At 51.0% G+C, this 11,927-nt stretch overlaps 6 protein-coding genes across 6 annotated transcripts; 4 read left to right on the forward strand and 2 right to left on the reverse strand.

Moving 5' to 3' along the window:
• Window positions 1–935: 935 nt before the first annotated feature.
• N7462_002768 (aspartate kinase) lies at window positions 936–2,844 on the forward strand (the record flags this gene model as incomplete). Its single annotated transcript, XM_057074494.1, has 4 exons — window positions 936–1,057; window positions 1,187–1,267; window positions 1,384–2,633; window positions 2,726–2,844. The coding sequence occupies 4 exons, from the start codon at window positions 936–938 to the stop codon at window positions 2,842–2,844; spliced, it is 1,572 nt and encodes a 523-aa protein (XP_056938135.1).
• Window positions 2,845–4,801: 1,957 nt separating this feature from the next.
• Window positions 4,802–6,929, forward strand: N7462_002769 (forkhead box transcription factor; the record flags this gene model as incomplete). Its single annotated transcript, XM_057074495.1, has 2 exons — window positions 4,802–5,641; window positions 5,784–6,929. The coding sequence occupies 2 exons, from the start codon at window positions 4,802–4,804 to the stop codon at window positions 6,927–6,929; spliced, it is 1,986 nt and encodes a 661-aa protein (XP_056938136.1).
• Window positions 6,930–7,693: 764 nt separating this feature from the next.
• On the reverse strand, window positions 7,694–8,416 carry N7462_002770 (BUD31 family protein; the record flags this gene model as incomplete). The annotated part of the gene is made up of 3 exons (XM_057074496.1): window positions 7,694–7,837; window positions 7,935–8,065; window positions 8,173–8,416. Coding segments are annotated over 3 exons (519 nt in total), but the record flags the coding sequence as incomplete, so codon positions are not given.
• Window positions 8,417–8,674: 258 nt separating this feature from the next.
• Window positions 8,675–9,035, forward strand: N7462_002771 (Tim10/DDP family zinc finger protein; the record flags this gene model as incomplete). The annotated part of the gene is made up of 2 exons (XM_057074497.1): window positions 8,675–8,774; window positions 8,863–9,035. The coding sequence occupies 2 exons, from the start codon at window positions 8,675–8,677 to the stop codon at window positions 9,033–9,035; spliced, it is 273 nt and encodes a 90-aa protein (XP_056938138.1).
• A 681-nt stretch (window positions 9,036–9,716) lies between these two features.
• On the reverse strand, window positions 9,717–10,665 carry N7462_002772 (60S ribosomal protein uL23; the record flags this gene model as incomplete). Its single annotated transcript, XM_057074498.1, has 4 exons — window positions 9,717–9,804; window positions 9,885–10,171; window positions 10,270–10,322; window positions 10,644–10,665. 4 exons carry the CDS (start codon window positions 10,663–10,665, stop codon window positions 9,717–9,719), a joined length of 450 nt encoding a protein of 149 aa, XP_056938139.1.
• Window positions 10,666–11,002: 337 nt separating this feature from the next.
• On the forward strand, window positions 11,003–11,854 carry N7462_002773 (25S rRNA (adenine2142-N1)-methyltransferase; the record flags this gene model as incomplete). The annotated part of the gene is made up of 1 exon (XM_057074499.1): window positions 11,003–11,854. The coding sequence occupies one exon, from the start codon at window positions 11,003–11,005 to the stop codon at window positions 11,852–11,854; it is 852 nt and encodes a 283-aa protein (XP_056938140.1).
• Between the last annotated feature and the right edge of the window lie 73 nt (window positions 11,855–11,927).

Below are 11,927 nucleotides of genomic sequence, written 5' to 3' on the forward strand. Positions count from 1 at the left end.
ATGATTTCAGTTCTAAATGATCTAAGGCTCTAGGTTGAATATATGAAGGTGGTCTTGGTAAATTGTTGTAAAATAGATCCATCTATAGATTTGTGTATCTCGTACATAAACATATATATATTTATAATCCCAGATACACAAAGTCATACAAGATATAATGAAAAACCGACCCACAAGACGATGCATATTTAACAAAGTAACAATGAGAGTCAAATGCCTTGCTACTATATCCTCCGGTATTTCACCGGGCAAGGCATAGGCATGGTCTCATTGACGTCGTTGCTGGAAGCCGATAGGTTAGGCACTCATAAAATACAGGTTTCCCCACAAGGCCAACCTCTGATCCTATGGACATTCATTCATCACATTAAGGCTGGAGGTCTACCTATGGTGGCAATCCAGAAACAATGAGGGAATGCTAAAATCATTATCATACCTGCTACACCTGGAGTTGGTGGAAATGATCGATAGAATGATGCATCGGCGAATAAGGTTGTTTGCAGACATTGCACATGCCAAGCAAACCTAAAAAAGGAAACGATTTTTTTTTCCGGCGGCAAAATCATGCCCTCCCCCAAGTATCCGGCCACGGCAAATCAATGAAAATCGTGAAGACCCTAAATCCAGTAGAGGATATGTATATCGTATATACTTCTTCTATAGTTACCAGTCATCGCCGGTGATCGGCTTCCGGCTTCGGGGTGCCGCTGCGTCATTTGGGTGGTGTTGGGCGCCTGTTGATGATCGCGGGGCAGGCTTATTGGCGATGGCGTGATTGGCGGGGCACCTCCGACATCGCGTTCCTGGGAAAAGGCGGAAAAACTCAATTGACTGAGTCACCGAAAAAAAGAAATGCCCGCAGCCGGCCCACTGCTCCGCTTTTGCCTTCCCCTCCCCGACATCTTCTTGCGACTTGATTCTGGTTGATCCCAACCATGGCGTCTCTTGATTCTGTACAGCCTCTGGTCGAGGCTCGGCATAGTAATTGGGTGGTGCAGAAGTTCGGCGGCACCAGCGTTGGCAAGTTTGCGTTGAACATTATCGAGCAAGTCGTACAGTATGAAACCCCTCCGGACCTCGAAACCTCAATGCCCTCCTTTCAAACCCAAACTTCTTTGCACTTGCTCCATCCTCGACAACAGGGATGAAACCTTCAGGCTAATCATACCCCTCCGCTACGTTACAGACCTAGTCTCGCTGAAAACCGAGTTGCTGTTGTATGTTCAGCCAGAAGTAGCTCGACAAAGGCCGAGGGCACCACTAACCGGTGAGTCATATATATCGCTCAAATCCCTCCATGTCCTAAGCCCGCCGCTCCTCGACTACTGGAGACGAGAGACCACGGTGGGAAAAGGAAGCCAGAGCTAACCCATCATTGAATAGATTACTACGGGCTGCCCGAGATGCCGAAAACTCACAGTCCCGGCAATATGAGTCGTTCGTCGAGGCCGTCCGTCTGGAACATATCCAAGTCGCTCAGGAGCAGTTGAAATCAGTCGATCTGAAGGACCAAATTGTTGCAGACATCAACGGAGAATGCGAGCGAGTCCTGAAGGTCCTTGAGGCAGCTCAGACTCTAGGTGAGATCAGTGCTCGCTGTGTCGACAAGGTGATCAGCACTGGCGAGAAACTCAGCTGTCGACTCATGGCCGCGTTCCTACAGGATCGTGGAGTGGACTCGCAGTATATCGATCTCTCCGAGGTGATTGATTTCCCCATTGGCAACCAGGGCCTGGACCAGGACTTCTATAACAACCTGGCGGCGGCCCTGGGCAAGCGGGTCGCGGAGTGCGGTCACCGCGTCCCCGTTATCACCGGCTACTTCGGAACCATCCCCGGTGGTCTGCTGGACCAGGTTGGCCGTGGATATACCGATCTTTGCGCAGCCCTCGTCGCTGTTGGAACCCATGCAAAGGAGCTGCAGGTTTGGAAGGAAGTGGATGGTATCTTTACTGCGGACCCTCGCAAGGTCCCGACTGCACGACTCCTGCCAGCCATTACCCCGGCCGAAGCTGCGGAGTTGACCTTTTATGGCTCCGAAGTGATTCATCCTTTCACTATGGAACAGGTCATCCGTGCCAAGATCCCCATCCGCATCAAGAACGTGATGAACCCGAAGAACCGCGGCACCGTCATTTTCCCCGATTCCGCCGCCGAGCTGGAGCGGACCACTCCAGGCCATGACCCGCGCCTGTTCCGAACTCGCAGCCCGAGTTTCATGCAGAAGCCCAAGCGACCTACAGCTGTGACTATCAAGCACAAGATCCTCGTCATTAATGTTCACTCCAATAAGCGGTCATTGTCACACGGCTTTTTTGCGGGCATTTTTTCTGTGTTGGACAAGTGGCGCCTGTCCATTGACCTGATTTCGACGAGCGAGGTCCACGTCTCGATGGCCCTTCACTCTGAAATGCCTCTGCTGAACGGCAATGGACGGGACGATTACCAGGTCATTGATGACGATCTGAAGGGGGCCTTGACGGATCTGGGCAAATACGGCACCGTGGACATCATTCCTGAAATGGCAATTCTCAGCTTGGTCGGCAAGCAGATGAAGAATATGATCGGAGTGGCGGGGCGGATGTTCACCACTCTGGGGGAGAACAATGTGAATATCGAGATGATCTCACAAGGTAAGACATCGATTGCCGATCGCAACATCCCTTTCCCTTCCCCCCAGCACTCTGCACTCTTGCGACTTTGAAACAAGTTGAAGGCTGACCAGCGTTTTCGCCTCCCCCTACAGGTGCGAGTGAAATCAACATCTCCTGCGTTATCGAAGAGCGCGATGCCGACCGTGCTCTTAACATCATCCATACTAGCATGTTCACTTTCCTGGACTAGATGTCCAATTGGGCATAGAAGTCATTGTCATTTGAGATATCCCTTGGGCCAGTTTTTACTAATTTTTTTTGAACCTTTGTCATCCATCTCCCACCTTTCTGGTTCCTTTTCTTCTCTTTTCTTTTTTTTTTTTTTTTACTTTGCTTCTTGCGGTTTCATGATAGAGAAAAGTTGGCGTGCATCCACCCCCGGGCTCCTCACAGGGGAGGGGACCTGGGGATTGAGCATTATGCTTTCCTTGGGTTTGATGCATGGGCTTGGCGTTCTGTTTCTTGTGTCTTTTTTTTTCTCGGCAGTATAGATTTGAAGAGCCCTGTGATATAATCGAGCGAGGTGTCTTTTTCTTTCCCCTGCATCTATTATGGCATCAATGGCATACCGTTCATGAATTGGCTTGATATACTGAAGATGTAAGGGCATTTCCCAATCAACTGCCTATATATTCTCTCTAGATCCTACTAGATCCTCCTAGATCCCTCAATCAATGCACTATCACCTTAAAGCCCCCCCTCCCCCCTCCCTTCCCCTCTTGCTGCAGGGCAGACTTTCGCACATGCGCGAAACCCGTTGGTCCTCGAGCGATCCTCTGACTCGCAGCTAGGGAGAATCTGATCTGTGCATCGACGATGGGGGTAGTCCGAGCCCCAAGGCTGGGGGGAGCAAGGGATGATCCGACACAATCGCTGTCTCAAGAGTTACATTCGCATTCCATAGCGCGGCCAATGAAAGGAGCTGAATATGGACCGTTGAGTATTGCAAGTTGGGAGGATCCCATCATGAGGGGGGACTAATTGAATTATACTGGCGCTATCGATAGTTGTCGACAGTCCGAGACGGTGTCGGGCCGTCTCGAGTGGCTCGCATCCAATGCCTGTGGGAAAGACCTACCACTCCGAAATTCTAAATGCTAGCGTAGGGCTTGTCGATATCGTCATTGTGAATCGGGGTGGAGACGGGCAGCACGGGGAAAGCGCAGGGAACTATGCAACTGGCTCGCTCTAAAGATGCCGATCCGCGCATCTCAAATATCTCGAATGCCTCGAGCAAGGAGCACCAATCCCTTCGTACGTCGACCAGACCGCGGTATGGTCACACCAGGACCGTAAAGTGGGTCCCTGTCCCATAGTAAAACGCGCGACGCGACCGCGTCCATACCATACCGGACGGGTATGGTTGCCGCCCCATACAAGGGCACCCTCACCGTCTGCGCCGACCATCCATCTATCAACCTCAATCCCCCCCCACTGCCAGAAAGGGCCCTTTTCCACTCTTCTGACTCCAAGCCGCCATCTTCGAGGATAGCGCGAGCAATCAGGACTGCACTATTCGTGATCCTTGGAGGGGAGACAAAAGGGAGCGACTTCCAGGTCTCCTTCTTTAACCCTCCCCGCTGCCTCCGCTGCTGCTGCCTTCCGCCAGCACACCTCCCCTCTTCTTCCCGCTCTCTCTCTATCGTGCACTTCCCCTTCCCAACACCCGGGATCGATTCTCCCCGAGTGAATAGACTCCGCAAGTTCAACTACCTTAGACTTATCCTCGTCGCAAGCTCCCAGCCAACTGGTCATCCGGGAGTTGAATCGCTTTTACAGACTCTCGTGGTCATTTCCACTGCGCGACTCCATCCACCGCTGATTCGTCTCCCAGATTGGACGTGTCGCCTTTTAGTTCCTAGCGCCTTGTGGCCCAACGCTTGCATTAACAACTAGTCGGGCTGCATGTCGGCCTGAGGCGACTGACTCGTCTCCTCTCTGTGTCTTGCCATTGGCTGGACGCGAATTCTCTGCACCTATCCTGTCACTCTCATCACCCGTTGGGCGCGTCGTCGGCTGTGCTGAAACCGGCTGCTGACTGCCGCACTCCCACTCCAAGTCGCGCCCTCCACAGTGTTTATCGACGCGTCATATGGTCCCTATTGGCGTTTGGTGACATCCTGGCTCCGTTCCCAATCATCTAGATTATGGGATCGACGCGTCCAGCGCTCGGCGCGCACACTTCCCCGGCATTGGCTCCATCAACCACGGCCGCCATCAAATCGCAGCCCCGTCTTCAACCCTCACCGCTACCACTGCAGCCCATTGAAAACTCATTCCGGCCGTCTTCCCGTGGCCCGCACAGGCCATCTCCGACAAAAGGACTGCCCACCCAGGGTGTGCATCCCGGGCGAAAACTCGGTTTCGTCCCTATCACTGCCCCGGCGCCTCCTATGTTTACAACCGACTCTCCCACCAAGAAGCCTCCTTTTCCCATCTACGCCCAGTCATCCATGCCCCAGTCGGCTCTCTTCACGACCTTCTCCAGTGTGAATCCTGACTCGTCCAAGGAAAATCAACATCCGGAGGACCCGTCTCATGGCAATTTCGCCGACTTCCCTGAGCCATCCTATGAATCAAAACTGCCGATGAAGCGAACTCTTATGGAAGCTGCTCCCCTCAAGGAGCGCTCAGTCAAGAAGCAGAAGCGCGAGGACGCACCTCTTCACTCACTGCCGGAACCGCACGAAATGCCTGTCATTGAAGATGACGGCCACAAGCCGCCTTATAGTTATGCGACATTGATTGGCATGTCCATTCTTCGCGCACCCAACCGTCGCCTGACTTTGGCGCAGATTTACAAATGGATTTCCGACACATTCTCCTACTACAAGAACAGCGACGCGGGCTGGCAGAACAGTATTCGGCACAATCTCAGCTTGAACAAGGCATTCATCAAGCAGGAACGGCCTAAGGATGATCCCGGCAAGGGCAACTACTGGGCCATTGAGCCTGGCATGGAGATGCAATTTTTGAAAGACAAGCAAGTACGACGTGCAACCATGTCGAGTCTGCCTCTTCCCGCCGCTCCACAAAGAGATCTAGTTCCCCAGCCGCAGAGCGCCAGCACGACCACATGGATGGTTCCGCCGCCGCCTGCTCGACACACTCTCCCCCCTCTCCCCAAAGATTACACGGAACGAAGACTTGTCATCAGACGCGACATTGCCGGCTTCTGATCCCGCTCTGCATGATGACACAAGCGACGAGAACACACACCACCCTGTACACCATCTTGCACCCCTCCGATCATCGCCTCCTCAAGCCATTCGATCCTCTCCTCCCATTGCTCCTCCACGATTCTCACGCCAGGGAACTCCTCCAACCCCGACTCACGCTGGTCCTACCCCAGCTCCGCGACCCCGGAAGCGCAAATCGATCACCATCAATGACAGTGGCTATTTCTCATCCCTTGAATCTTCTGCTCTACGGCCAAATAAGGCTGGCCATATTCTGACTTCTGATTTGGACATTGAGCCACCGCGTATCAAACGTGGTCGCGCCGAGGAAGAGATCGCGCGAATTCGCAGTTCTTCTCATGACATCAGCCCCGGCCAGCCTGCTACTCGAAAGGATGTTAGCACATTAGTTGGCTCTTCACCACTTCGCGGGGAATACGTGAGCATGCTCCCGCCACCTCTGACACCGATTATCAAGTTCAAGAAACCTGCCAAGCCCCCGCCATCTGTGTCGCCCAACACTAACCTCCGGAACCACCGCCGCAAGATTCAGCAAATGGTCAACTCTCCCATCAAGCATCTGGGTCTCACTGACGACGATCTTCCCTGGAGTCCTGCATTTAAACTTCATGACGAGTCCTTCACCCCACAAGATCATTTTCTCACTACCTTCGATGTCTTTGCCGATTCAAGTGCGGACGCGCACATCTCTTCCGCTGCGTATGGTTCTCCTGAAAAGCGCTCCGCCAAGCGTACCCGGACTGACAGCGGTCCTACTGCCCTAACTGATATCACTTCGGTCAATGTTAATACGCGCTTGGGCATGCCCAACCTATCGCGATCCAAGTCGTCCATTTTTCCCGAATCTCCCTCCAAGGTCCCGGAAACAAACCGCCTCGGTGATACCAGCCAGGATGACTTTTTCTCCTTCCATCTCTTTGATGAAAACAATGACAGCCCTGGCGAGGTGGACGGCGTGGATTTGCTGCAAGGATTCCAGAAAATCGGAGGCTCTAGCAAAGATGACAGCTTGAAGCCGAAAACGATTCATTCACGTCCGCATCTCGGCAACCGCAGCAACACTACCTTGTTCTGAAAATACCCCCTTGTTTGATCTATTGGCCGGAATCAGGTCCAGAGCAAGGCTTAATTTTCGATTCACATACCTCCTCTCTGACTTTGAAAATTCGAGCTCAACTACACTGGCGTTGTTTTGTGATTACTTCTCACTTTGTTTGCAACACCTTGTGTTTTTTTTTTCGCCCCCCTGCGTTCTTGTTTCTTTTTTATTTGCGTTTTGGGTCGAAGGAGTTTGCGCCCCGGGATGTTATCAGGTTTCGATTGGGCGGAGCTTTCTTTTGGGAGTTTCTTGAGGCTGCGCTGATGCGCCGGTTCTGACTTACCTCTTTTTCACCGAGCCCGGGATGGCCTGGTCACGACCTTAATGACGATGCTAAGATGTACATGAACAAGCGATGGTTTCTATGATTCGGGATATTGGGGTTGGGATTTATCTTTACCTTTTCTATGGGTGTTTTTACTTTAGCCACTAGGGCAGGACACATCAGCGGCGTCATTGATTACCTAGTATAGCAATTTTGAAACTTATTACTTGTCTGATCAAATTGTTCTATCTTTAGAGTTGAAGGGTATCTGATTTGCTTGTTTGATTGATATAGCCCATCCATCGTCGGCGGCGGCGGGCCCATCTCAATTGCAAGACGTATGAAATATGAAAACTGGCGGAGGAAAAGAAACATGACAGGACATGCAAGACCGTAAAACGCCCTAAATCCCAGAAGCCCCTAAACTAAATGTACCTGCAACCGTAAATAAACATGCCCAGTCGAGTTTTCTCATCTAGTCGCTGCTCGCACACCCGTTGCATCCACAGCTGACGCACTGAATGGTCTCGTTCTCCTTCAGCTGAGCCTTGGGCACGCGACAGATGCAGGTAGAATTGAAATTTGTCTCCTTTGTTTGGACACAGCGAAGGCAGCACAACTGTACGCCAGAAAAGGTCAGCTCATGAGCTCTGCACCACACGAAGACAGCGTCTCATCGAGAAATATGAAGGGACAGGGAGTTTGAGGAAACATACCTTTTCGTAGCCCTGCTTCTTCCACTTGGCAATCAAGTTGGCATCAGCGTAGTTGTTCTTCAGCAGCCAATCGTAGAGCTTCTTCGAGATGACTTCTTTTTCGTAATAAAGATCATAGATGTATCGTGAGCCTATGGAGACAGGTTGCTACGGTCAGTATCGAAGTTTGTTTGGACCAAGCCAAAAAGAACGAAGGGTACTGGGATAATCGAGAAGAAGGGTTCGCATGGCTACCCACGTTGGTGGCTGATCTGGAAGATAGGCCATAGCACCTCGTGCTTCTTCAAGCCCTCTGTCGGCGCATTCTCAGCATCCTTCATCTTATTGCTAAACTCCAGCAGGTGGTCTTCCAAGTCGTCGAAGCCCTCTGGCGGGGGGCTTGCGACTGCGGGAGGTGCGGATGGGCGGCATGATGGCGGGGCGAAAGGAGTGAAGGGTATTAAAAGGTAAAAGTGAGAAGAAGGACAAATTAAAAACTGCGTTTCTGAACAAAGACTAAGCAGGAACGAAAGCAAAGCTTTAGGGAGGAAGAGTGGTTGGAGAAGCCGGCGAAGAGCGCAGAAAAGCAGCCTAACTGATTGCCCGCGTCATTTTTGTGCCGGTGCCGACCGCCTTCGATTTTGCGGTACACTGGAGTTCTCGGCTTCGAAAGTCGACGAGCTGTCCTGTTAATTCTTGTTTGCAAGTGCACTCATTTTTACCCTTTCAGCTCTCCTCGCATCCATCTACAATCCCGCAAAATGGACCCTCAGATCGATCTTTCTAAGCTCAGCGAGTCCGACAAGAAGGAGCTGCAGCAGGTCCTGAACAACGAGGCTCAGAAGTCCAACATCCAGCAGGGTAAGGCGACACAGACGACCGAGCTATCATTCTATTTCATCTGCTACAATTTCAGTTTGCTAATCTCTTCTTTTTACATTTGCTACAGCTGTCCACTCCCTGAATGACGTCTGCTTCAAGAAGTGTATCGCCGGCAAGTCTATCACCTCGGGCTCCCTCGACCGAAGCGAGGAGGCTTGCGCCCAGAACTGTGTCGAACGCTGGATGGACACCCAGATGTCCATTCTCCAGCACCTGGGTACCCTACGCGGTAACCACTAAATTTACTTTCCGATTTTCTCCCTTCCTAACATCATGAGCACGCCCGTTCCGTGGACATTGTCGATAAATCGCCGGGAGCTCGATACGACATGACTCGGCATAAAGTATCATATGGAAGTCGGTGCAATGGGATTGACATTAAAAGTTGTGTCTCTCATTAGCGTTGACTGGGTATTGCGTTTTGTCTCTGGTTCGTTAGACTGGGGCTGAATTTTATGACTTTTTGAGTCGCTTGTATAATAGAATCAAAGTGAATGTATCTCTTTGTGTATATCTTGTTGACCGCTGGCCAACGGAGTCGAGCCTATAAAGTAAGCATTTATAGGTTAAACCAGTATAAAAGCAATAGTCCTCTTTAGGGTTGGAGATCTTCTGCAATCAGAATCTATGCACGTTTCCATGGGCCGTAGAGAAGTCATCCATCTGCGAGTAACAGATACTCGCAGTCGTCATTTACGAATAGCGAAGAGAGCTCTCTTTTCGAAACCTACACGTACACTGGTTGGCCTCCAAAATTAATCATTACGAGGGGTCACATTTTAAATCGTGTCAAGAAATGTTTCTTTTTTGTAATCATTCAGCCCTCGTTGCTGCACATACAGCCAAGGAACTGGCTGGTATTGTAAATCACCACGGTGGAAAACAAAGTTCGCCCAAACCCAAAGAAATCCATTCCCTCTTTTAGACGATAGCCAGCTTGGTGGCGGCGATGTCCAGAGCATCGACGTCAGCAGTCAAACGGGCGAAAGCCTTCTTGGAGCCGTCGGGGCTATATCGCAGCCAATTAGTACATCTGTATATCACTATATGCACAATACACAAATTGTGCGTGCCAGGAGAGAGACCTACCGGACAAGAGTGTTGACCTTGACGGTGTCAACGTCGTACAGCTTCTTAAGAGCCTCCTTGATCTGGCGCTTGTTGGCCTTGACGTCGACGATGAAGACGAGGGTGTTGTTCTCCTCGATCTTCTTCATGGCGCTCTCGGTGTTCAGGGGGTAGAGAACGATCTTGTGGGCGTCGAGGCGGGCGTCACGGGGAACGGAGACGCGGGGGTACTTGGGAGACCGCGAGAGCTGGAGGGTCTTGGGGCGGTGGAAGGTGGTCGAGGTGCGAACCTTGCGGGACTTGTGGAGCTGAAATTCCCCCGATATGTCAGTAATTGTGAATTTTCGGCGGAGATGTTTCGGCCCATGTGAAAACCTGTCACTTGGACCGGGCAGGAAAGACGTACGGAAGAACCCTTCACAACTGCCTTGGCGGCAGCATTAGCCCGGGAGGCGGTGCCTGAAGACGCAGAAGAACTTGGTCAGTTTCAATGTATTTGAGATTCAACATCTAAGAGACTGATGTAGATTGCGAAAACGGTGCGGTCGAGGAGAACTCCGGAGGACACGAGAAATCTGAGATTGCTGAGAGTTTTCGAGCGTTGTGTGTCTCCAGCGAAGCCCACGATATCTCGTGTCCTTCGCGCGGCATTGTTCACGATATGGAATTTTGTGAAGCACGATATTTCTTTCCTCCTCGTCTCCTCCGAAGGACCATTCTCACGGGTATGGAATTTCACAGGGGTGTCGAATGCAATGAAGCGATGCCATTCGAACGTACCTTGCTTGGTGGTAGGGGCCATGGCTGTCGTCCGCTGTCGTGGTGATTGTCGCAGTGTCGAGATTCGAACAATTCTGGAGTGGCTTCGCTAAGCGAAAACCCTAGACTGTGTGGGTCAGGTGATCTCGGGATCTATCCTTAGTCATCACTGTGCTGAGTCATCTCGGGTTCCTCCCGGAGATCGTCTTTTTTGATACTCGGTGTTTTTTCCGTGAAGAACAAGAACAAGACTACGATATCCGACATTCCTGTGGCAGTTCCTGTTTCAAAAGAGAGTGACTTTGGTTGAATCATCATATAATGCGTTTTGCACATACCTGACTTCTTTGTGTAATATCCTTCCACATATCAACCGCAGCATGGCTCCAAAGAATCGGTCTAAGAGGCCCGGTCTACTCTCCAAGGGCCGGCCACCCACTGTCAAGTCTAAACAAGCTGCTCTATCTGCTAAAGCCACTCGCACTCTCATACGGTCTCACCATCAACTCCTCAAAGCACGATCTCATGCCGAAAAGGCTGGAGACCAAGCCCGAGTGAGCAGCATTGATGCTCAAATCCAAGCCAATGGAGGATTGGAGAGCTATCAAATCGCTAGTAAGCTCGGTCAATCAATGGATCGTGGCGGTGATTCCAGCAAACTTCTAGTCGAGTGGATCAAACCACATTTGGATCAATGGAAGAGCACCCTACCCAAATTGCGAGTCTTGGAAGTTGGAGCACTGAGTACAAAAAATGCCTGTTCAAGAACCCCAGCTTTGAATGTTACACGCATCGACTTGAATTCCCAAGAGCCAGGAATTCTCAAGCAAGATTTCATGGAACGACCATTGCCGACTTCGGATGACGAACGCTTTAATCTCATCAGTCTATCCCTGGTGCTGAACTATGTACCCGATGCCGTTGGCCGAGGCGAGATGTTGAAGCGATGCGTCAAGTTTTTGACCTCTGAGTGTTCTATATCATTCGTCCCCACTCTCTTCTTTGTCCTGCCAGTGGCCTGTATTGACAATTCTCGCTATCTTACGGAAGAGCGGCTTCTTGAGATTCTGGCAAGCCTGGGCTTCCATCTCGTGCAAACCAAAAGAACTTCAAAATTGATTTATCAACTATGGCACTACACAGGAGCATGCACTTTATCCCGGGCTTTCAAGAAGGAAATGCTCAACCCTGGTCATAAGAGGAATAATTTCGCTGTCATTCTCGAAGGCTGAATAAGCTTAGTGCTTCAAGTTCATATCTGACACTTCCACACCACATGGTTCAGATGCCAGTGCCACCAAAGTG

Source organism: Penicillium macrosclerotiorum, assembly GCF_028827735.1.
Source record: "Penicillium macrosclerotiorum strain IBT 26536 chromosome Unknown utg000002l_segment0_segment0, whole genome shotgun sequence".
In the NCBI taxonomy this organism is placed as follows: domain Eukaryota; kingdom Fungi; phylum Ascomycota; class Eurotiomycetes; order Eurotiales; family Aspergillaceae; genus Penicillium; species Penicillium macrosclerotiorum.